Here is a 24,794-nt window from a genome sequence, read left to right as displayed (position 1 = left end):
TAATCCCCTAGTTCTCATCAGATTAGCAACTCTTAAACATTCAAAATCTTGTGCTATAGTCTTTTAGTTATAGAAGAAATGGAACACTTCTTAGCCATATATTTACTCTCCTTTGCCTGCTGAGAATGATGCAGAATTAAACAAAAACATAATTAACTGTTTCGCTCATTAGACCAACAATCATGCAGACCAGAATCCATAAGACCATAAGACACAGGAGCAAAATTAGGCCATTCAGCCTATTGAGTCTGCTCTGCTATTCCATCATGGCTGATCCCGAATCCCACTCAACTCCATGCACCTGCCTTCTCGTATCCTTTGATGCCCTGACCAATCAGAAAATGATCAACTTTCACCTTAATTATATGCACGGAGTTGGCCTCCACTGCAGTCTGTGGCAGAGCATTCCACAGATTCATTACTCTCTGGCAAAAAAAAAATCCTCCTTAACTCTGTTCTAAAGGGTTGCCCCTCAATTTTGAGTCTGTGCCCTGTAGTTCTGGATACCCCATCATAGGAAACATCCTCTCCACATCCACCCTATCTAGTCCTTTCAGCATTTGGTAGGTTTCAGTGAGATCCCCACACATTCTTCTAAATTCCGGTGAGTACAGGCCCAAAGCTGCCAAACGCTCCTCATATGTTAACCCCTTCAGTCCTGCAACCATCCTCTGAAACTCCTCTGGACTCTCTCCAACGACAGCACATTGTTTCTGAAATATAGGGCCTAAAACAGTTGACAATACTCCCAGTGCGGCTTGACTAGTGCTTATAAAGCCTCAGCATTAACTCCTTCCTTTTACATTCTATTCCCCTTGAAATAAATGCCAACATTTCATTTGCCTTCTTTACCTCAGACTCAACCTGTAAATTAACTTTATAGGAGTCTTGCACGATAACTCCCAAGTCCCTCTGCACCTCATTGTTTGAACCTTCTCCCCATTTAGATAATAGTCCACACTATTGTTCCTTATACTAAAATGCATTATCATACATTTCCCAACACCGTATTCCATCGGCCACTTATTTGCCCATCCTTCCAATTTGTCTAAGTCCTGCTGCAATCGCATTGCTTCCTCAGCACTACCTAGCCCTCCAACTATTTTTGTATCATCCACAAACTTTGCCACAAATCCATCATTGACAAACAATGTGAAATGTAGCAGTCCCAATACTGACCCCTGAGGGACCCCACTAGTCACCGACAGCCAACCTTTTATTCTCACTCGCTGCCTCCTGCCTCTCAGCCATTCCTCTATCCATGCCAGTATCTTTCCTGTAACACCAAAGGATTTTATCTTGTTAAGCAGCCTCATGTGTGGCACCTTTTGAAAATCTAAGTAAATGACGTCTACTGTCTCTCCGTTGTCCACCCTGCTTGTCACTTCCTCGAAAAACTCTAACAGATTTGTCAGACAAGATTTCCCTTTACAGAAACCATGCTGATAGTAATTTACCATTTATTTCCAAGTACCCCGAAACCTCATCCTTAATAATAGACTCCAACACTGAGGTTAGGATAACTGGCCTATAATTTCCTTTCTTTTGCCTTCCTCCCTTCTTGTGGAGTGGAGTGACATTTGCATCTTCCAGTCCTCCAGATCCATGCCAGGATCAAGTGATTCTTGAAAGGTCATGACCAATGCATCCGTTATCTCTTCAGCAACCGCTTTCAGGACTCTGGGATGTAGTCCATCTGGTCAGGTGACTTATCTACCTTAAGAACTTTGAGTTTGCCTGTCACCTTTTCCTTTGTAATAGCAATGGCATTCACGCCTGCTCCCTGACACTCACAGGCCTCTGGCAAACTGCTAGTGTCTTCCACTGTGAAGACAGATACAAAGTACTCATTATGTTCATCTGACATTTCTTTGTCCCCCATTACTACCTCACCAGCATCATATCCCAGTGGTCAAAAACTTTCGGTGTCCTGCATTATATTATTGGCTAATTTGCCCTCATATTTAATCTTTTCCCTTTTTAGTTGCCTTTGTTGGATTTTAAAAGCTTCCCAATCATCCAACTTCCCACTAACTTTTGCTACCTTTTAAGACCTTTCCTTGGCTTTTATGCTGTCCTTCCTTTTCAGCCACAGTTGCCTAGCCCTGCCATTTGAGAACAACTTCTTTGGGAATATCCAGCCTGCGGTTTGTGAACTATTCCCGGAACTTCAGCCATCTCTGCTCTGCCGTCACCCCACCAGTATCTTCCTCCAATCCACCCGGGCAAGCTCCTTTCTCATGCCTCTGTAATTCCTTTTATTCCATTACAATACTGATACACGTGACTTATGCTTCTCCCTCTCAAACTGCACTATGAATTCAATCATATTATGATCACTGTCTCCGAAGCGGTTAATCATAAAATTTGAGAGATGTGCTGGTAAATGAAGGCAAGAAATGCTAGCAACACACGCAAAATGCTGGAGGAACTCAGCAGGCCAGGCAGCACCTGATGAAGGGTCTTGACGGGAAATGTCAACTGTTTACTCTTTTCCATTGATGCTGCCTGGCCTGCTGAGTTCCTCCAGCATTTTGCTTGTGTTGCTTGGGTTTCCAGCATCTGCACATTTCCTCTTGTTTGTGCAAGAAATGCTAGTTGAGTAAGAAAATACAAAGTAGTTCAGAAAGGATAACAACCTTTCCATGTAGAGTATGGAGTATTATTTAACCGTTGACTTGATTTATGAAGTGTGACTGTCTAGGTTGTCATGTGGAAGGATTAAAGGAAATGGCCTCCTTCCACCCTGTAGGATTTTTGTTATTCTCTAATCCTTCTTCGTAACTAATTTACATTAGGCGCATATTTTGTTCAAGTTCAATTTCAAGCTTAATTGTCATTCAACTGTACATGAATACCCATGAATACCACCAAACGAAACAGCGTTGTGTAAGCCTACAGCTTTAAATCACTTAATATCCAGACCAAGTAGCTCCAATCCCTCTGGATTATTCCTGCCAAGCTTTTCTTACTGCATACTGGAAGAAACAGATTTCCTGTTTATTTTGAAGGGTTTGCCAGGCTGCTCCTCTGATACTGATTGCACATTTGGCTCGTTGTACCGGGATAAGCCTGTGACAGATGAATCACTGGGGTAGTTCAGTTCTCCTCCGGTGCAGTCCATAATTCTATGGCGGTGGTATCAGATCGAAGCGCACAGAGTGGAGAAATAAGCCAGAGCTTCCACTCCGAGGACCCAAAATCCAGCCTGACCCAGGATGTGAAGATTCCTACTGCACACGAAGCCAGTGTCCAGGCACTTTACCCAGTTCCTGGTCTTCAACAGAACATTGACAATTCATAATTAAAAGGCTTTGAGAAGGTAATCTCGCTCACTGAGACCATGGGAGGGCAGGTGTAGTGAATTAAGAACACGTTAGAATGATTAAGCGAGACGGGGCTACTGACAATGAGGACCTGAAGTGTAATGCTGACTAATTATGATATGTGTGACCTGAGAGAGCTTGATGTTATTTTTAGGTAGTTGGAGGGGGATTAGTTCTAGTCTGCTGTCTCACTAAGTACAAAAAAAAATCACATTGTCCAGCAGTACTGACAGTTTTGAAGGGTTTGGCAGCCAGCCTTAAGTGGCACAATAGTATCTCCAGGCCTACACAATGTGGATTGATAAACTGGCTCCAAAGCTAGTCCACTGGTAATGGTATAAATAAATTGAAAGGCTGGAAACAAAAACCCATAGAATTAGACAGGAATAGGAAGGTAAGAATCATTGTACTTCAGCGAAACATGAATCAATAATGTACTCACTTTGAAACTTCTCAAAACTCCAATCACATTTTCTGCAGTATGTTTTTGTTAAGAAATCCATCAATATCAAGGATAGCAAATGACAGTGAAATGGATGTGTTTTCAGATGGTTTTTTTTGTTGGTAATGTTGCTTAAAATTCAGGCAGGTGGGGCTCATCATCCTTGGACAGTATTGGAGAATAAAGTTGCATCGTTTGCTGTGTGGCCAGAACTATGTGGCCAGCCTTGACCTTGTGTTTGCTATTTGCTATGTATCCAATTTATTGGCCAGAATGTAATCTCTGTATTGCCTCTGTACTATTGAACGCATCAGTGCCTTAAGAATGTAGCTAACAGTGAAAGTAAGCATGTAGAGATAATGGTGGTGGACTGGTGCGATGGTGTGATGGTATGAAAACCTGTCAAGGCTGGGAAGGGGGACACGTGTTCCAAGGAGTAGACTAGAACAAATAAGCTACTAAACAAAAATACTGCTGGCGAATCGAGAAGCTAATGTGCTGGTGATAAGAGGATATGCTAATGTAACTGAGATAAGAAATTACTATAAAGAATACTGTGAACTAGGCTCGGTGGGCAATTAGTGACACGCTCATTAATTGTCTCAGCTTTTGTTTGCAAATAAAGGCTTAAATTTCTCAAAGAATCTTCTGCGTCTCCTGGTTATTTCAAAAAACCACGACAAAATCAGCCCGCCTAGGAGAAGGAAAGCTCTGATTTTGAACCTCCTCTGCCTCGCAACCATACCCACCCATGGGAAAAGCCTCAGGAGAAAACTCCAAGGAAGAAATCCGGAGCCGGGGTCCCTGAGGCAGTTTGATGTTGTTTACAAATTTACTCTGGCAACCTCTGCGATGACACTGGTGCCAAGCCTTATCGGCCCTTGCCCTTCCCTTGGACAACATCAGTGACATGGACAGCGGGAACCCGTTGCACGGACAACAGCCGGTTATTCAAATCTTCCCACTAGAGGCACAAACCAATGATCCCCTGGGATCGTCAACTGCCTACTACAACTACTACTATGGATTAAAGAGATTAGAGAGAGAGTGACTGTATTTGTGTGCGTGAGATAGAGAAAGAAAGAGAGCGGGTGAACCCTAAAGTTAATAAAAGAGATACAGAACTTTACTTAAGGATCTTACATGAGGCTTCAGGGACAAACTACTGGTTCATGAATTTCTGCTTATGACACGAAAGGAGACCATTCAGCCCACTATGCATGCTGGCCCATTAGTCCCGTTCCTCTCTCTATCTCCCTACTTTGTTACTCCTCACTTGCCCCTCAGTTTCCCTTTGATTTGCTTAGGAGTACTGTACCTACACAGTCCACACCATGACTCTGAAAGTCTTCCTGGTGGACACTCCTGCTACCACCACCTACAGTGTAGCCAACACCACAGAGCCGAGCCATGGAAGATTCCATGACCATTGGAGAGACATGAAAGGTGGAAGAAGCAACTTCTCCTTCATATTAAGGAACCCCTTTGTTGTAGATTCAGCAGATTCTGTATTTTTCTTACACCCTTAGAAAGTAGAGCATAGAATATAGAAGAGTACAGCACACAAACAGGCCATTCGACCCACAACGTTGTGCCGAACCAGCTAAAAAGCAAGTCAAAAACTCCCAGCCACTATCCCTCCTACCTACACCATGTCCATATCCATCCATTTTCCTTACATTCATCTGCCTATCCAAACGTCCCTTAAAAGCCTCTCATGTATTCGCCTCTACCACCAGACCAGACAGTGCATTCCAGGCATCCAGGATGCTCTGAGTAAAAAACTTACCCCCTTGAACCTACCCCCCCCCCCCCCCCCCCCCGTCACTGTCAATGCATGCCCTCTGGATAAGATATTTCGACCCTGGGAAACAGATTCTCTCTGTCCACTCTGTCTATGCCTCTATCACCAAGACCAAGGAGATGGTGGTGGACTTTAGGAGATCTAGGCCTCATATGGAGCCAGTGATCATTAATGGAGAATGTGTGGAGCAGGTTAAGACCTACAAGTATCTGGGAGTACAGTTAGACGAGAAGCTAGACTGGACTGCCAACACAGATGCCTTGTGCAGGAAGGCACAGAGTCGACTGTACTTCCTAAGAAGGTTGGCGTCATTCAATGTCTGTAGTGAGATGCTGAAGATGTTCTATAGGTCAGTTGTGGAGAGCGCCCTCTTCTTTGTGGTGGCGTGTTGGGGAGGAAGCATTAAGAAGAGGGACGCCTCACGTCTTAATAAGCTGGTAAGGAAGGCGGGCTCTGTCGTGGGCAAAGTACTGGAGAGTTTAACATTGGTAGCTGAGCGAAGGGCGCTGAGTAGGCTACGGTCAATTATGGATAACTCTGAACATCCTCTACATAGCACCATCCAGAGACAGAGAAGCAGTTTCAGCGACAGGTTACTATCGATACAATGCTCCTCAGACAGGATGAAGAGGTCAATACTCCCCAATGCCATTAGGCTTTACAATTCTACCGCCAGGACTTAAGAACTTTTTAAAAGCTATTATTAATGCTTTTTGAGATAGTGATTTAGATGCATATCATATTTTTTTACTGAGTTAAGTATTGTATGTAATTAGTTTTGCTACAACAAGTGTATGGGACATTGGAAAAAAAGTTGAATTTCCCCATGGGGGATGAATAAAGTATCTATCTATCTATCTATCTATCTAATCTTATAAAACTCAATCAGACTTTGCTCTTAACAATGTAGTGTTTCTTTTCATTTGCCCTACTGAGGTGCAACACCTCACATTTATCTAGGTTAAACTCCATCTGCCATTTCTCAGCCCATGTCTGCAGCTGATCTATATTGTATAGTATTCTCTGCCAGTCTTCTACACTATCCACAACTCCACCAATCTTGGTATCATCTGCAAATTTACTAACTCACCCAACTATATTTTCATCCAGATCATTAATATACATCACAAACAGCAGAGGCCCCAACACAGATCCCTGTGGAACTCCATTCATATCAGACCTCCAGCTTGAATAAGTCCCTTCAACCACTACCCAATGTCTTCTACGTGCAAGCCAGTTCTGAATCCAAACAGCCAATTCACTGCAGATTCCATGGATCAATATCTTTTGGATTAGCCTCCCATGAGGGACTTTGTCAATTGCCTTACGAAAACCCATGTAGACAACATCCACTGCCCTACCCTCTTGCCAGCTAAGCCACAACCTGCCACCCACAAAGCCATGCTGGCTCTCCCTAATTAGGCTGTGAGTTTCCAAATGCTCTTGTATCCTATCCCGAAGAATTTTCTCCAGCAATTTCCATACAACTGACGTAAGACTCATCAGTCTATAGTTCGCAGGATTCTTGAATAGAGCCACTCACCAGTCCTCTAGGTCTTTGCCTATGGCTAGAGAGGACACAAAGATAATGGTCAAGAGCCCAGCAATCTTGTCTCTTGCCTCCTTTAATAACCTGGGGTAAATCCCATCAAGCCCTGGGGACTTATCATCTTAATACTCACGAGGAGGCCCACGTTTCCTCCTACCGAATCTCTAAACTTTTCATACTTTCTTTTCCAGCTGTTGAATCTAATGGTGAATTAGATTTCCTTATTTCTTAATAATAATTAATATCACAGAGGGGATTCACCAGGATGTTGCCTGGGATGGAATGTTTCAGTTATGAGGAGAGATTGAACAAGCTGGGTCTTTTTCCTTGGAGCAGAGGAGATTAAGAGAGGACGTGTTCGAGGTACTGTACTTTGCTAATAAATGTACTTACAACTGTGAACTTTCTTAGCTGCTATTTGGGGAGCCAATAGATTCGTATTTCCTCCATTCTCCGTAAATAAGCAGACCTGGTCATACTGGGCATTTGAATGGAAATACCAAGGCAGTGGGATACAGTCCATCTTGTAGACTGAATTCCACGGCATCATTTGCTCCACTGCATCTGTTCGAAGAAAGTATCTGGGAACTGTAATAGTAAAGGCATTCAAGCTGGGAGGATTGGGACTGACAGGAAATGAGCGAGAATGTAGATGAATCATAAAAGTAACGGTTGACGATTATAAATGAACAGTACTACATTGTATCTGAATCAATTTTCCCTGTATGTTTGCTGTTGCCTGATGATGGAATGTGCTTATAAAAAGAGTTGTCACTGCTTTTAGAGATAAGCTTCTAATAGGGGCTACTCATTTTCAGTCCACTCAAAGTGAAATGTAATTGTTTTATTCCAGATTTGAACCTGTGTTGCCCCAACACTACAAATAATCAAACAATTTCTTTTCCCCCGGTATCTAGGCAGTAACGTGCTGACTTGCTGTGGGGAGCATGTCGTAAATTCAGTAACATTACACTGCTTTGACTGTCAGCAAGCAACTAATAAAGCATGTTCGTTTGAGGAGAATGTGTGCCACCCAAGATAAGTGGCATTATGCGCTGCCTGGACTTCATCCTCGCTAAAGCCGACCCAATTTCTGATGCTATTAAAAGAGGATTGAAGGTACAACTGAAATAATGTCAGTGCAATTTGCAATCCAGCAGTTGATGAGGGCTTTGGGGTAAATGTTAGGGATGGTAGGATATCCTGCGACCTGGCATATCCGGTTGTCTTGTAAAACTATTTCAGGTACTGTAATCTGCAAGGCAGGGATCCCGTCGTTGTGATGTAACATATGTCGAAGATTAATTCCTGGATATCAAACATAAAGCAAAAAGATGTATACTTTATACTGCAAACCTTTACACCGCCGTCAGTGTAATTCAACCTTCACTTGACACTTAGAACTCAAATAAGAAACTTTGAATGCTACATTCAACCGCAGGTGTTTTCCTTGCTGGAGAAATCCCGCCTACATTTCTCATTGATAGGACAGCACTTCATGTCAGTCAACTGACGTTTTCTACGATTCCTGCAACGGTAGGACAGGACGTTCGAGTAAACTGGCACCATCGCCCAATCAGCAGGCGGATATGTGAGAAACGGCCTATTGATTGGGCAAGGTCGTCAATCGTTGCCGCAGCTGTCCGGTTGCGCCCACCAAAGTACCGATTGGTGCCTATCTATGTCAATCGAAAAACAGAAACTGCCGGAAACACCCGAGAGGACCAGTTGAGATACTTGATTGGGTGCTGTCGCTGTCTATTAATGTTGGGCAGTGACGGGAGGTTGTGATGGTGGTGAAGGCCTAGCGCGGCCTGTTGGGCGAGGATGCCGGGCGTATCGCCCAGTCACCTGCTACTCGGGGTCCAGGTGGTGTTGCTGGCGATCGCCGCGTTGCTGCAGGGCCTGTCGGGCTCTGCTTCGCCAAACAGCACAGCTGAGGGGGAGGATGTGACGGTGTCGGTGCCCGTGACGACGACGACGCTGGAGTACCGCGATCCGCGGTCCCCGCTCGTCCTCTGCAGCTTCCTGTGAGTGTGGGTCCCGGCAGAGGCAGAGGGAGGGACAGGACGTCACCGTCTCAGGGCTGTTGGTGGAGGAGGGAGAAGGATGAGGGGAATAGATGTAGGGGGATATGGAGGGAAGATAGAGGGATGGGGAAAGCAGTATGGATGAGGCGGATGGAGTGGGAAAGGTTTGGAGGTGGGAGATTGTTTAAGTCACTGGGTACCACTGGTAAACTCAGGCGCACTAATTACCCTTGAGAAGGGGTTGGTGAGCTGCCTTGAAATCCTCTCCCTGCTGCCATTGTATTTCTGGTGACAGCTCACAGGTTTGGGAGGTGCCGATGGAACACCATCATGAACGACATGAAGGAAATCTGGAGGTTGAACCTGACTAGGGGGCTCAAAAAGAGGATCTTCATAGCAGTCATAGAGTTCATTCTCGCGTATGGATACGAGACGTGGACACTCACCAAGACCATGAGAAAGTCACTAGACAGTTGCTATACACGAATGCTTCGGTTGGCTCTTGACGTGAGCTGGCAACAGCATGTGATGAACATCGAGCTCTATGGCAACCTACCAATGCTCACTACTAAAATCAAGGCGAGAAGACTGCAACTAGCAGGGCACTGTCTGTGCCACCCTGAGCTACCTGCCAGCCTAGTCATCACATAGGAGCCCAAGCATGAGAGGATGAACCCTGGGCGCCCTCCGAAGACTATGGTCAACAGGCTCCTAGAACTTAGCGGTGCGGCTAATGTAGATGAACTGAACACGTTGATGAGGGAGAGGGAGGAGTGGAGAGTCCATCATTGTGCCTGACACCGACCGGCCCCCAAGGCCTGAGTTGACGCCGTAGTAGTAGTGATTGAACAACCTAGCAGAGCAACTACAGTGCATTTTATCGATGGTACATAATTCACTAATTAATGATTGTTTTGGGTAGTGTGGGAGTTGTCAAAGAAGTAGGCTACTTCGTCCTAGATGTTGATTTTGAATGCAGCAATGGAATCACTAATGCTCTTCCTCTCTGCAGGGCTTTTTCTTTCAGATGTCTATTAGTTGGCTTTTGACAGTGCTGATTGTTTCACTCCCCAGCAACTTTATAAGCAGTAAATTCCAAATTGTCACCACCCAGTGTGCAAAACCTTTACACTTTATATTTTTGTTGTGTCCTTTGCCTAAAATTTTAAATTAGCCTCCCGGCATTTGAATGTAAAGCAAACGACTTTCCTATTTTACCCTGCCTAAAATAATGATTACATCCAAGACCAATCTAAAGTATTAAAAGGCCAGTGTGAAGGAGTTGGAAGTGCTGACTAATTATTTGAAACTATGTTGGAAATGTTAATTAAAAATTCTAAAATCAACTTTTGAATCTAGATGCTGTTGTCAAGTTCAGTGTCATTGGAAGAGTTGGACCCCAGTTGCTTTTAATTCCTGTTGAGCCACGGAATCTACAGCACACATACAAAATGGTCAGTGCAATTTAGTTTTGTTACACAAGTGGCTGTGTGTAAAGGGCCATTGTTATTTCCCAGTGACTCCCTCACAAAGGATCTCCTATCTCTATAGGGCATGAGTTCATTCATTTTTCCCACCCTTGAACAGGAGTGTTTCTTCTCACAATGCACTTCTGGGACTCGCTGTCTGAAAGACTGTCAGAGACATGAGAAAATCTGCCGATGCTGGAAGTCAGAGCGACACACACACACAGATGCTGGAGGAATTGCTTAGAGGCAGAAGATCTAGTCACATTTTAAAAGTATTTGATTTGCATGCATGGTTGAAGAACTCAGACTTTCTTGGCTTCTGACTGGAAGGTGGGGTTAGAAATTTTCCTTGTTTGGTACAGTCGCTTAGGACTGAAACCCCTGTGCTAAGTTTTAACTTTCTCCCCATGGGCAACCACCATCTTAACTCGAGAAGCTCAATCCCAGAGTCCTTAGCCTTAAACATTAGCTTGGGATCTTACTGAGGGTTTCCTGCCTCCTTGTATTTGCCAGTGAGGGCACGTCAATATCACGGAGAGTTATTCTGGCTGGCCTAGACTATCCTGGAATGAGTAGTGGTGCCTCGAGCTGTGGTAGGACCTCATTGTGCTGTATAATTGGCAAGTGGATGAGGGTGGAGAAACCCTGGCATGAAATGCCTCAGAAGAGTTTAATTTGGGGCAAAGCTCTGCATTCAGCTTTGCCTTTTGTCAAAGTGCTGCTGAATTAGAAAATAAATACGACAAATAAAATTTTGAATCGATAATTATAAATGCCCAAATATTAAAAAAATCTATAAGCACCAATAAATCATACATTCACTTAATTTTGCCTTATTTTCATTGCAGTTGTCAAGACTGCTTTGAAATGATTAGGTTATTGGATGTTGCATCATGTCCAGCCTGGTGCAGGATCTGACAGCGGATTCCCCAGCCTTGACACTGGAGAATGTCAACCACTCCTAGACTCTGTGCAGAATCGAATAACAGAATCAGCCTTTTGTGCAAGAGTTTCAAACTTTCATGCCTTAGTGCTTATTAACTGCTGCTTAACTGTGAGAAAAACCACTCCAACCATTGGGCACCCATTTCAGATTTCAGTCAAACTCTTCAGGGAAAAGTAATTCCTCCTCCAACCCCTCTAACTTATTCCTATGTCTTATTGTGTGAGACACCTCGGCCAGTGGAAAAACGTTCTTGTACAATTTGTCCTATTGATCCCCTCAGTAATTTTATATACCTCCAGCAGGCCACCTTTTGGGCTTTTTCGTTCCTAGGAAAGTATCCTGCCTGTCCTATCTCTCCTTGCAACTGCTAAATTTCCTATATTATCAGTTTGATTATGACATCGCAGACAAAACAAAATGTTCATTGAAAATAAAAACCCATTCTCCTCCACTTTTGCTTCCCAAAGCCAACTTATTTTCTCTGATGAAGGGTCCTATTAACTCCATCTTTCCATAGATTCTTGAGTGTTTCCGGCATTTTCTGTTTTTATTATTTAGAATGCTTGTTGGGTTCTGAGGTACAGGTTGAGCAATCCTTATGCAAAACGCTTAGGGCCAGAAGTGCTTTGTATTTCAGATTTTGGAATATTTGGATCTATATGATGAGATACCATGGGGATGGGACCCGAGTCTAAACACGAAATCCATTTACACTACATTTACAGCTTACGTAGAGCTGGTGTGAAGCAGTCTGCTGCCAGAGCACAATCTGACGTGAGGGAGCTGAGTCCCCCACAAACTGTTGGAGCTGAATGACCGCCCACCCCCTGCCCCCTCACCGTGTCTGTTAGCAGGTTCCAGCGCAGCTGACGGCTTCATATCCGCCATTGTTTTCAAACAGCCTCCGCTCCACATCAACTACAATGGGGAAGGGGTAGTTTTACACACTATTTTCTAGTTTGACATAATATTTTAATAATTTTGTGCATGAAACAATAATGTGTACATTGAACAATCAGAAGTTGGCCTTTCAAGTGGACAATCAGCGACTGGGATCACCATCATTCCTGACTCTGAATTTATGTGAGTAGTGTTACGAACCCCGTAACTGGGTTACTTACCAGCAAAGATAGAGACGTCAGTTGGAGTCTGGTGATACTATTCTTAACAGTATTTATTAGTAAAAATACACAAAAATAATATCAATGCAAATATACAGATAATATACATCGTCAATACTAAACCTAAAAGTGCGGGTATAATAATAATAAGAAATAAGCTCTATCGTTGTCTAGGGGATAATGAATTGTCCGATGGAAATATAAAGTTCGCTGCAGTTCACGCAGACTGCCGTCGTTTGTTTGTCACTGTGTTGCAATTGTTGGAGAGAGAGAGAGAAATAGGAGAATGGGAACAGTTACCGCTACGGGTTTTGCCAACCTTCCTTTATGATTTCGATCCGTCGGTGTCTTGTTGGTGTGGCCGTTCAAGTGTGACCTCTCCTTTAGCTAAACCATTCTTCTGTGATGAGCCCGCCACCCAGGCAAGGGAGGATGCACACGAGCTCCCACCAGCTTTCGCTATAAAACGCTATCACTGGATTTCTAGCGTTTCTCCTGGTGCGTCTAAGGGGTGTTCCCCAGACCCATCTTTTATCCTTACTCACGGGGTCTCAGATGTCAGTCAGGTTGGGATGATGCAATCCCTCAACCAGACCACTCTGGTTGACCCCTGAGGGGTTTCAATGAATAGTACAGTACTCAATACACAATTCCTTCTCCAAGAGACAATGGCAGTAATCAGTGGTTCCGTTCCGCTTATGTCGGGACATTCCACCTGGTTGTATATTCTGTGTGTGTGTCTCTCTCTCATTTCCTGACATGCTGTGTATCTCTCTCATCTCCTGGGTCTCAGACCCGAAATAATAGCGATCTTGCGATTCTCAAAAAGGAGGGGGCTACTTTGCACCCTTCGGCCCCTCAGAGTTTCTCCACATTCGTAACACCCCCATCCTTCTAAGGATTTTTGCCACAGGTAAAAATTAACTAATACAGAGTCTTACAGAATTTAAGAATCTAACACAATACAAAAGAGTTTTATTCCACTACAGAGTAATACAGTTATACATTCAATTCAGCATTTAAACAGTTAGCGATTACATGGTCACTTCCTTTAATATCTTAATATCTTGTACCTTAATAAATTCTTGTAACATCAGACTCCAATTTAATAACCACCTATTTTTATTCCTTTTCTTCAGCAAAACAAAACTAAAGAGTTGTGATCTTAGCTTTCGTGTATATTGCAAAAGTTTATGCAAATACTAATCTTTATTTTACTTTCAAACTTAACAGTCAATCTTCCATGGGGTTATCTTTATTATTTACATGCTTTGTCGAAATCCCTTAAAACCGGATCCTGTTAATTAAAGTGGCATCCCGTCAACCCTCGCCCCTTTTCCAGTTAACTCCCACGTGGTTGGCTTGTGTACCAGTGTGGAATAGGCTTTTGCATGCTCCTTTCATAGGAGTTATTTTATCAACAATGTTTTCCAAACTTAGCCCATTTGCTGAATTTCCACACAATTTTTTATTTTTAAGCAAGTCGTTAGTTTTATCTTCAGGACCCTTCATTCTATTGATTTTCAGTTTAAAATCTGCAAGCGATCCCTCTTTGTCCAAATTCTGCCTCTTCACAGCACACCCTTGAATAACATTAGCGCGTGGGGCACCTTTACATTCCAAATCAAACTGTAATTGATTCGCACGCACCGTGTTAACAAGCCATTGGCCCTTCAGCCTGGTTACTGCTTCTGACACCAATCCAGACTTTAAATTTTCTTCATTCAATTTAGGAACTACACTTTTCCCTTTCCCTTCAATAATAATATCCACATCACCACCTTTTATCTCCTCACTAACTTTTAACACACCTTCGAACACAAACAACTGGGAATTCTCACTTCCCACTAGTACCAAGGTTAACCCTTTCTTCACTGAATCAAGTCCATCTGACCCACAAGGACTGCATTCCTTTTTAACTGAATCAAATACCTCGGACTTTTCCTGAGTTTCATTACTAGGTTCAGTACCACGTGCATCCATATTTTGAATACACTCAAACGGGACATCTGCCTCTTCCAGGCTTTCAATACCCGTCCCCTTTTCAAATTCTAAGTTCCCCTGATCCTCCCAGTTACTCTCTGGGCAACTCCCTCTGCTTTTCAGCTCTTTCCTTCTCCTTTTCGGCTCTTTTCTTCTCCTTTTCAGCTCTTTCCTTTTCAGCTGCTTCCAGCTGTTTCAACTTAATTTCATGCTCCCTCTGCTTTTCAGCTCTTTCCTTCTCCCTTTTCACCTCTAACTGCTTTAGCTAGAGCTTATGCTCCCTTTTCCTCTGTTACACGTCCAGCCTCAATTTCTCCAACTCTAACTGAGCCGTCCCACTAGCTGGTACCTTTTCAGGGATATTTTCCAATACCTCAGCCGAAAACACATTCTTCACAATATAATACTGAGTTATGGCCCTCCGCACCTCCCGCTTTTTCATTGACAACCTCACCTCTGCGAGATTTAGACCTTTCGCAATATTTATCAAGTCCGACTTTGTGGCAGCCTCTAGCACCTCCGGAGTCGGGTTTTTTATAAATTCGTCTACGTCCATCTTTGCTGGTTTCCCGTCTGGTTACCCACGCAACCAGATCCAAGTTTGGACTTAAAAGCCCGATTTACTGGCCCTCCAATTTGGTATCAAATCTCAAGACGAGGCCCCAAGTTGTTAGGAACCCCGTAACTGGGTTACTTACCAGCAAAGATAGAGACGTCCGTTGGAGTCTGGTGATACTATTTTTAACAGTATTTATTAGTAAAAATACACAAAAATAGTATCAGTGCAAATATACAGATAATATACGTCGTCAATACTAAACCTAAAAGTCCGGGTATAATAATAATCAATAAGAAATAAGCTCTATCGTTGTCTAGGGGATAATGAATTGTCCGATGGAAATATAAAGTTCGCTGCAGTTCACACAGGCTGCCATCGTTTGTTTGTCGCTGTGTTGCAATTGTTGGAGAGAGAGAGAGAAATAGGAGAATGGGAACTGTTACCGCTATGGGTTTTGCCAACCTTCCTTTATGATTTCGATCCGTCGGTGTCTCGTTGGTGTGGCCGTTCAAGTGTGACCTCTCCTTTAGCTAAACCATTTTTCCGTGATGAGCCCGCCAGTCAGGCAAGGGAGGACGCACACGAGCTCCCACCGGCTTTCGCTATAAAACGCTGTCACTGGATTTCTAGCGTTTCTCCTGGTGCGTCTAAGGGGTGTTCCCCAGACCCATCTTTTATCCTTACTCATGGGGTCTCAGATGTCAATCAGGTTGGGATGATGCAATCCCTCAACCAGACCACTCTGGTTGTCCCCTGAGGGGTTTCAATGAATAGTACAGTACTCAATACACAATTCCTTCTCCAAGAGACAATGGCAGTAATCAGTGGTTCCGTTCCGCTTATGTCAGGAGACATTCCACCTGGTTGTGTATTCTGTGTGTCTCTCTCTCTCATTTCCTGACATGCTGTGTATCTCTCTCATCTCCTGGGTCTCAGACCCGAAATAATAGTGATCTTGCGATTCTCAAAAAGAAGGGGGCTACTTTGCACTCAGAGTTGCTCCACATTCGTAACAGTAGTCTTTGTCTTGCACTTGTTCACCATCACGCACTTGTTATGATGCAGCCATTCAACGTGTTAGATTTGCATCAGTGACGGTCTTGGCAAAATCATCAATGAATTTCTCTGCTGCTTCGTGATCAGCAGATGCTTTATCACCACAGATCTTTAAAAATTTATGTCACGCCTTAAATTTCTGCAATCAGCCCGCGGAGTGGTGTAAGATGGCGGCGTGTTTGATCGCTGTGGCTTCTACAGGGTCAACTGAAGGTGCTATTGCCCTTTTTAAATGTTTTTTTTATGATTGCAAGATTCTGCTAGATATTAAGAATTTAAAGTATTGTATGTCTACTCCATCAGCAAGTTGCTCGTTGGCAGAGAAAGTGGAGGAGCTGTGCATCACGCTGCTGCCTGTATCGAAGGAGGTGTACAGTCTAATAATGAGTGTCTGTCTTGGTTGCTTTCCTTGTGATTGCAAGACACTTTTGGACATTGTTAATGTGGAGTGCCACAACGTCGATTCTCTGACTTATTGGTGGAGAGCAGGGGAGATGCATGGCCTCAGTCAATTGCGTGGACTGGGCCTCAAGCCACAGTATTGCCTGATAACAGCTGCCAGAGCTAGGGTGTTCCACCGGGGGCACATTATCCAGCCAGAGCCCCCCCAACCACAGTGCTCACTCTGCAGAAGCCCAGCTGTATAGTGGTCGACTACAGAATTTTGTGGCATTCATGGCTCGGGTCTGGACTATTTTTTTTGCACGGCTGTATCTTACTGATATTTTTATGTGCTTTCTATCCTGTGTTGATGCGTGGCCAAGTGGTTAGTGCGTTGGTCTAGTGATCTGAAGGTCACTAGTTCAGCGTGTTGTGTCCTTGAGCAAGGATTTTGGAAATTGCAGATTTTGGAGTTCAGATAAGGGATGCTCAACTCAACCTGTATTAACAATTCAGGTTTAAAAGGTTCACTTATTATCAAACTATGCAGCTCTGGAATTCTTCATTTATCAGAATAAAAGTAAGTTCATATTTATTAAATAAGAGTTCCAAGTTTCTGGTTTGCTAAATAATGTTTTGTAGATTTCCTGACTCTCAGTAATAATTCCAATAATTCCTTTCAATAATTTCCCTACAGTTAACCATTCCCTAATTTAGCACTGATTTCCTTGCAGGCCAGATGAATTTGTTGAATGTGGTGATCCAGTGGACCTTCTTGGAAACACAACAGCATATCAGGAACAAGGATATGGCTGTGTAAAAGTAAGAAAACTCCATTTTTCTTTTGGTCACAACTGCAGGAAGAGACTGCAGATTCCAGAATCTGCAGCAAAGTACAAACTGCTGAAGAAACTTCATTGTGTCGTGTAGCATCTGTGGAGGAAGAGGAATTGTTGACATTTCGAATTGAGTCCTCAGGATCCTGATGAAAGGTTTTGATCTGAAACATTGACAGTTCCTCTTCCCCCAAACAGATGTTGTTTGATCTGCTAAATTCCTCCAGCAGTTCGTATTTTTTGCTTAATTTCTGTCTTTGCTTTTTGTTCTAAGTTGTCAACTCTCGTCAAGTAGACCAATAAAACTCCCAATCAGACAGCACATGAGTAAAGTATTATACTTGTAATTTTTTCTGCTAAAATACTCTGACTTACCCAAGTGTATCTAGAACTTTGATTTTTTTTTCTGGTTTTGGGTATTTATATATGGTGGTGAAGCTGCCAGAATTGCCCTCTGCTGGCGGGAGGAATTTCTGGTTAAACATTCAGCTTCTGATGACTGCATAGAGTTCATAAACATAAAATCAGGCAGTTTGTGGCAGATCTGTATTCAGGAATCTGCTCAGTGAAATGGAGAGAGTGAATTCATTTGGATTGTCATTGTGTGGTCATAGAATTAAGTGAGGAAGAGCAATATGTAAAGGGAATTCTTGGTGAAAAGAGTTGTGTTTAAGACCAATCATCTTTCTAGGCCAGAAGAAGGGTCTCGGCCTGAAACATTGACTGTTTTTTCATTTCCATGGAAACTTCCTGATCTGTTGAGTTTCTCTGACATTTTGTGTGTGTAACCATTTTATATGTGCAGTATTAAAATTGTAGAAACTCATGTGTAGAATAGAGATTTATTCCTGACAAACATCGCTGAATGTGTCTCACTAATATAAACACAATCCAGTAAACACTATTATAAATACTCAGCAAGTCAGGCAGCATCTACAAAGAAGGAAACAGTTAATGTTTCGTGAGTTCTGATGAAAAGCCTTTGATCTAAGATACTAAATCTACTTCACAGTCTAGAGACGTTGAGTGATCTGTTGAGTATTTACAATGTTCAAACACTTTAGTCTTTAATCTTCCACTCTTTCACCAGCACCGACCCTGCCCTCAGTATGATGAAAATGTTACCGTGATTGTTGCTGAAGGGCCAGAAGTTAAATTTGTAATTCTCCTTCTGCTTTATCAACAGTTTGGTGGCCAAGCTTACAATGAAGTGCAACATACCCCAGTGAACTGCACTGCACTAAAGGATATTGAGTGCGCTGGACCACGCACTTTCTTCAGAGGGAATGTACCTTGTATAAAGTAAGACATGCATATTTGTTCTTTATTTAGTTAACAAGAACAGTAGCAGACAATTCTGTTGCTCAGCTATGTAATTTAGAAACTAGGGTGACAGAACTGAGAACTGGATAACTACTCTTGAATAGGTCTGACCAATATCAATAGAATTCTGGAAATACTTAGCAAGTCAGGCCGCATCTGTGGAGAGTGAAGTAGATGATATTTCATGACTTCCCAACTTTGAGTGAGTTCGGATCCCCCTCTAACACTGATGTCATTTTTTAGTAGCAGCGTAACTACTATAATGTTTATTATAAAAGAACATCTTGCGATGGGCTCTGCTCCTCTTACCCAGTTTATTTGTGGCTGCAGGCCCGCACCAGTTAGCTTGATTCCTTGTTGCCTTCTGAGAAGGCCCAACGGATATTTAAGTAGAGCCAAAACATAATAAAATGGAACAATCACTGCATCAATCTAGGTATTGAACTATTGTACTCAGTTTTGTCAACCTCACAGACATTGGAAAGTCAACATTAGGATAAATGTGACATATTTGTTAAATTATATCTGATGTCTGGACCACGCCGTCAAAATGGTTGGGTATGACGTGTCTCATTGTCAGGACAGATTCGTGGGAAGAAGTAGTGGAAAACACAAGACTTGATGATATAGGAACACGAGTACACCAGTTGGCCCGTTGAATCTGGTCTGCCATTCAATTATAGCTGTTTTTTATAAAACCCCAGACTCCTGCTTTCTCCCTATAATCCTTAGCCTATCTGTATCAGCCTTAGATATACCCAGTAATTTGATCTCCAAAGCCCTCTGTCGTAATGAATTCCACAGACTCACCACTCTGGCTGGAGAAATTCTTCCTGCTCTCAGGTCTAAAGGGGTATCCCTTTATTCTGAAGCTGTGCCCTCTGATCCTTTACTTTCCTGCTAATGAAAACATCAAGTCCACACTTTCCAAGCCTTTCAGTGTGAGGGAGTAGCCACAATCAATTGCATAGAATCAAATGAGGGCAAGTAAACTTGCCTGTTGATTACCACTCGGTGGCCCCCAATCCCTGCATGTTGATCACTCCTTGGCCATTGACCAGGAATTTAATTGAATCAGACATGTAAATGCACTAACACAAGAGCAGCTGAATGGCAACTGGATCGCCTCCTAATTCCTCAAAGCCTTTCTGGTCCTTGCAAGGTTTTCATACATGCAGTTCCAATGTACGCAACCCTTGAGGACAAAGCAGCCCCATCCGCCTTGTCGACACAATCACTCCTTTACTAGTAACTGCAGTATGCACCATTGAAAGATTTTAGCAAACTTCCAAGGTTTTTCACACAGCTCTCGCAGTGTATATCCTTGAATACCAAGAGCAGAGGCACTGAGCAAAACATTGCATTCCCAAGAAAATGGTACCCTGCTTTGGAAATATTTCACCATTTAAATTTTCCTTGTCGCTTCTAGACTTTCCTCATCAACAACATGATGGTCACTGGCCTTTGAACTCGTTACTATAACTAAATCCGGGCTGGGGAAAGCTGTATAGCTATAGAGAAGAGGATGCTGCTGTTTCCATCAGGTCCCAGCAGGAGATGCCAATAGGGACTGGGATCCAGGTGATTATTGCCCTTGAAGCCAGCATTGTCTGTGCTCCTGAGCCCTACGCCTTAGTGTCAGGCTGTGCATCGCGTGCCCCGGGCCACAACCTACTGTACACCGTTCATTGCTAAGTTCATTGCCAGTTCCCTGCATGGCACCAGGGATAGTGGCAGGCTTCGGCTAGGTTCCTGGCAGGTGTTACCCTCGGTGAAGTATCTATAGTCTGCAATTCTCTAATACAACGGTTCCCAACCCTTTTTATGTCATGGATCCTTTCCCCATAAACTAAGGGGTGTGAGAACCCCAGGTTGGGAACCACTACTCTCATGATTCCTTTAGCAATCTCATACCTGAGAAATACATCCTTAGCACTAAAACAGGTACTGGTGAACACTTGTTATTATTTAACTCTTAAAATAATTACGTTTGTTCGAAAAACTTTTAAAAAGGTATGGTTTATGACAATTAAATAAAACAATGCATTTTGAACAGCTTCATTTTTAAATCACTTTTAAGTATTTATGGGTAAAGACCATGGCACTGGGACTTTAGTCTCACACTTATTGAAAATGTATGCACAAATCTTGCAGAACTTAAATGTTTAGAATCAGGTTTAAAATCACTAACATATGTTGTGAAGTTTGTTGTTTTCAGGCAATAATAAAAAATATAAATTGCAATAAGAAATTTATATAAAAAATAAGTAATGCAAAAAGAGCAAAAGAAAACACAAAATAGTGAGGTAGCGTACATGGGTCCATTGTCCATTCAGAGACCTGATGGCAGTGGGGAAGAAGCTGTTCCCAAAACATTGAGAGTATTTCTTTGGGCTACTGTACCACCTCCTTAATGATGGAGGGGATGTCTGGGTGATGGGGTCCTTAATGACAGATACCGTGTTTTTGAGGCCTCACCTTTTGAGGACATCCTCAACGCTGGGGAAGCTAGTGCCCATGATGCAGCTGGCTGAGTTTGCAACTTTTTCCAGTCTGGTGCACTGCCCCCCCCCCCCCCCCCCCATCTCAGATGATGACGCAAACAGGTAGAATACTGTCCATGGTCCATCAATAGAAATGTGCAATTTTTTTTGCTGACACATCAAGTCTCCCCAAACTCCTAATGAAATATAGCTGAAGTTATGTGTTCTTTGTAATTGTATCAATATGTTGGACCTAGGATAGCTCTTCAGAGAGGTTGACACTCTGGAATGTGAAATTGTTCACCTTTCCACTCCTGATTCCTCACTGAGGACTGGTGTGTGTTCCCTCGAGTTCTCTTTATTGAAGGCCACAATCAATTCCTTCATCTCACTAACAATGAGTGCAAAGTCATTGTTTCGACACCACTTAACTATCAACTATCTCACTCCTGTATGCTGCCTCATCTCCATCTGAAATTCTGCCAACGATAGTTGTGTTATTGGCAAATTTATGATGGCGTATGAACTGCTGAGCCAAACTGTTTAATGTTAATGTATAATCTAATCCACAGATGAAACTAAAGTCTTAGTTGATAAACGGAGTAATTTGCTGTGAATTTATATTAATCGAGCTCTTGTATCTGTTGCAGGTACACTGGACATTACTTTGTGACAACCTTGCTCTATTCCTTCTTCCTGGGCTGCTTTGGCGTTGATAGATTTTGCTTGGCACACACTGGCACTGCAGTGGGCAAGCTGCTGACCCTCGGAGGGCTGGGGATATGGTGGTTTGTGGACCTCATTCTACTCATCACAGGAGGCCTGATGCCCAGCGATGGCAGCAACTGGTGCACTTACTACTGAGGCTGTACTCAAGCTAAATTTCCTGACACCTCTGCAGGCTTGGAGATAGGACAGTGGGTAACAGGTGCCTGTGTATCTTGTGAAGCCACCCAAGTTATTTTTGCAGACTCTTGCCTGAATCCCAGGTCTAGCACCTGTGCTTTTTGTTACATTTTCCCTTTTTGCTTGATTCTTTCAGGTATGGTTAAGACATTGGATGTTTCTTGTAAGATGGATTAGTCATGTATATCATTTTATAAAGTCTGTATATAAAGTAAATTCTTCAATCACACTTTTCTCCCTTGTACTTTGCTTAATTTACAGTATGAGAAATTAAGTACACCCACACCAAAACAGATCTCCGTGGAATATTCAAGTTAGAAATGATCATCTACAATGCTTTCAACTTGATTCTGGGGTTTGAAGCTGGTTGTAGCTGCCTGTAAATTCAGCAATTTCAACACAAAGTTGTGGTGTAAGTTGTGCAGGAATTAAGGATGCACTACATTATCTAGGGAAGATGTAACATGGTTGGAAGAAAGTCTAGAGCTGCTAACAAATTTGTTTGTATCTGCATGATGTCCACCACCAGAGGGCATAATGCCTCATCATTCTGCAGACCAGAGAAATCCAATTAAAAAATTGACTTTTTCAGAAAAATGTTCTTATTTTGTGTTCTTAATGCTTTCATTTTGCTTTTGTGGTTTACCATGATGGACCAGACTTTAGGACTTCCAGTGGTGAGTGACACAGGCAGTTATGTAAGGGTTCTGTTGCTGAGAATTGACTGCAAACCAATTTCTCTGATTCATATTGTATACATTGCTAAAACCTTTTCATTGAATAATCACTCCAACACCACTCACCATTAATGGAATGTCTATTGTCTCCAGTCATTAAAGAATGCCATGAAATAATTTTTAGCTTGAAAAATGGTATAAAAATGTGTGAGAGAATTTCCGTAGTCAGATTTCCACAAGTAATTTGTAACCTGGGAGTCTTTATATACCTTTTATTTTGTTCATTAGTATCAATATCCAATTTATCAACGTGTGCCTGATACATGGGCACTGTCAAACAGCTATAATGCCAACAGCCTTTATTTTTAGCTACCATGTCTATATTCTCATTGTTGGAAACGTTGTCATAACTTAAAAATTGTAATCACAGAGTTGTATCATACTAGAATGCAAACCTGTGCCAGGGATGGAAAATGCTGCACTTTCCATCATTTGCCATCCACCTGGTGTGTTCCTCATTCTCTATCAATTCTGATAGTGTTGTCAGACCTTTTCTTTTTGTGATGACATGGCTGTTTTCATGCTGTCTAATGGACCTTACTTAAAGGCCATGTTTTATCTTGGCCACACAAAGGTTAGCATAGCTACACTAAGAGAGTGCTGGCTGTGATCCAAGTTGATTGCTAAATAAGGGATAGCGATTTTGAAGAAGGACATTGATCCCATTTAAGATACACCAATCATATGCAGAGTCTGGAGATTTTCTGTCCCAGTATCGGCCTGCTCTTCTGTATTGCTGATCTTATTGATAATTATTATTCTGGCTTTTATCAAAGCCTTAGTATCATAGCTGTATCTTTAACCTGTAATTTACAATTTTAATCTTCAGCTAATATTCATCATTAGTGTGTAACTTCAAATCACCATACCTGTATTGTTTTAGGGTCAACACTGCAATTTGCAAGTTGATTATAGAAAAAATATGAACATTCTAGTAAGCTATTGTAAACCAATGAAATACATTCTTCCCTTGAATTTCTGCCCTAAACATGCTATCTTGGAAAGTTCCTATCACCAATGTTTAGTTTACAGTACTTGGATTCTTGCACCTATGGGACAAAAAGAATACACAGGAATTTTTGGTCAATGAAAGAAGGGTACAGGGGTGGTACAGGAGAGTGGGCAGAAGCTGCTAAGTGAGCAAGTATGCAGAATAGTAAAAGGAGAGGCTGGGAAGTGAAGACAGTTGAAGCAACAGAGGGCAGATGGTCATACAGACAGACAGAAGAGGAAACTAAGTTCTGAAGGTTAGAGATTTATAGAGGTAGAACATGAGGGAAGGGGAATAGAACAACCTATTGAATTGCTCAGGTTTATTCTGCTGTTCAATGAAATTGGGACCTAACCATATATGTGCCTAAATCATATCTCTCAATTAACCTTTAAGCTGGATCTGAAGTGTAAGGTGAGAGAAACATGCTTGCACTATCACACACAGGGAAAATTGGCCAACGTTGTGGATTTTAGTAGTTCGTGGGGGAAGATGTGGTCCAGTTGAGATAGAGATGAAGCAATCCTGTGTTTAATGCATTCTGCCAAGCAGAGTAGAGTAAGAGTGAACAGAGGGTCTTTGAAGGAGGAAAAAGGTGCATGTTTAATAGCTCAGAGTGCACAGTTCAGTGTCAGTGTATATACCTGCAGTTTACACCAGTGGGTAGGTCATCCTCTGATATTAGACAATAGACAATAGGTGCAGAAGTAGACCATTCGGCCCTTCGAGCCTGCACCGCCATTTTGAGATCATGGCTGATCAACTACTATCAATACCCAGTTCCTGCCTTGTCCCCATATCCCTTGATTCCCCTATCCATAAGATACCTATCTAGCTCCTTCTTGAAAGCAT

General features: G+C 42.5%; 1 protein-coding gene across 1 annotated transcript; it reads left to right on the top strand.

Annotated features, from left to right (window-relative positions):
- The first annotated feature begins 8,822 nt into the window (after window positions 1-8,822).
- On the top strand, window positions 8,823-22,443 carry tm2d2 (TM2 domain containing 2). Its single transcript, XM_073058136.1, has 4 exons — window positions 8,823-9,151; window positions 17,401-17,488; window positions 18,689-18,804; window positions 21,959-22,443. Exons 1-4 carry the CDS (start codon window positions 8,949-8,951, stop codon window positions 22,170-22,172), a joined length of 621 nt encoding a protein of 206 aa, XP_072914237.1. The 5' UTR covers window positions 8,823-8,948; the 3' UTR covers window positions 22,173-22,443.
- Window positions 22,444-24,794: the final 2,351 nt, after the last annotated feature.

The sequence above is a fragment of the Hemitrygon akajei genome, chromosome 1, assembly GCF_048418815.1.
Source record: "Hemitrygon akajei chromosome 1, sHemAka1.3, whole genome shotgun sequence".
Classification (NCBI taxonomy): Eukaryota; Metazoa; Chordata; class Chondrichthyes; order Myliobatiformes; family Dasyatidae; genus Hemitrygon; species Hemitrygon akajei.
This window is presented reverse-complemented; position numbering and strand designations above follow the sequence as displayed.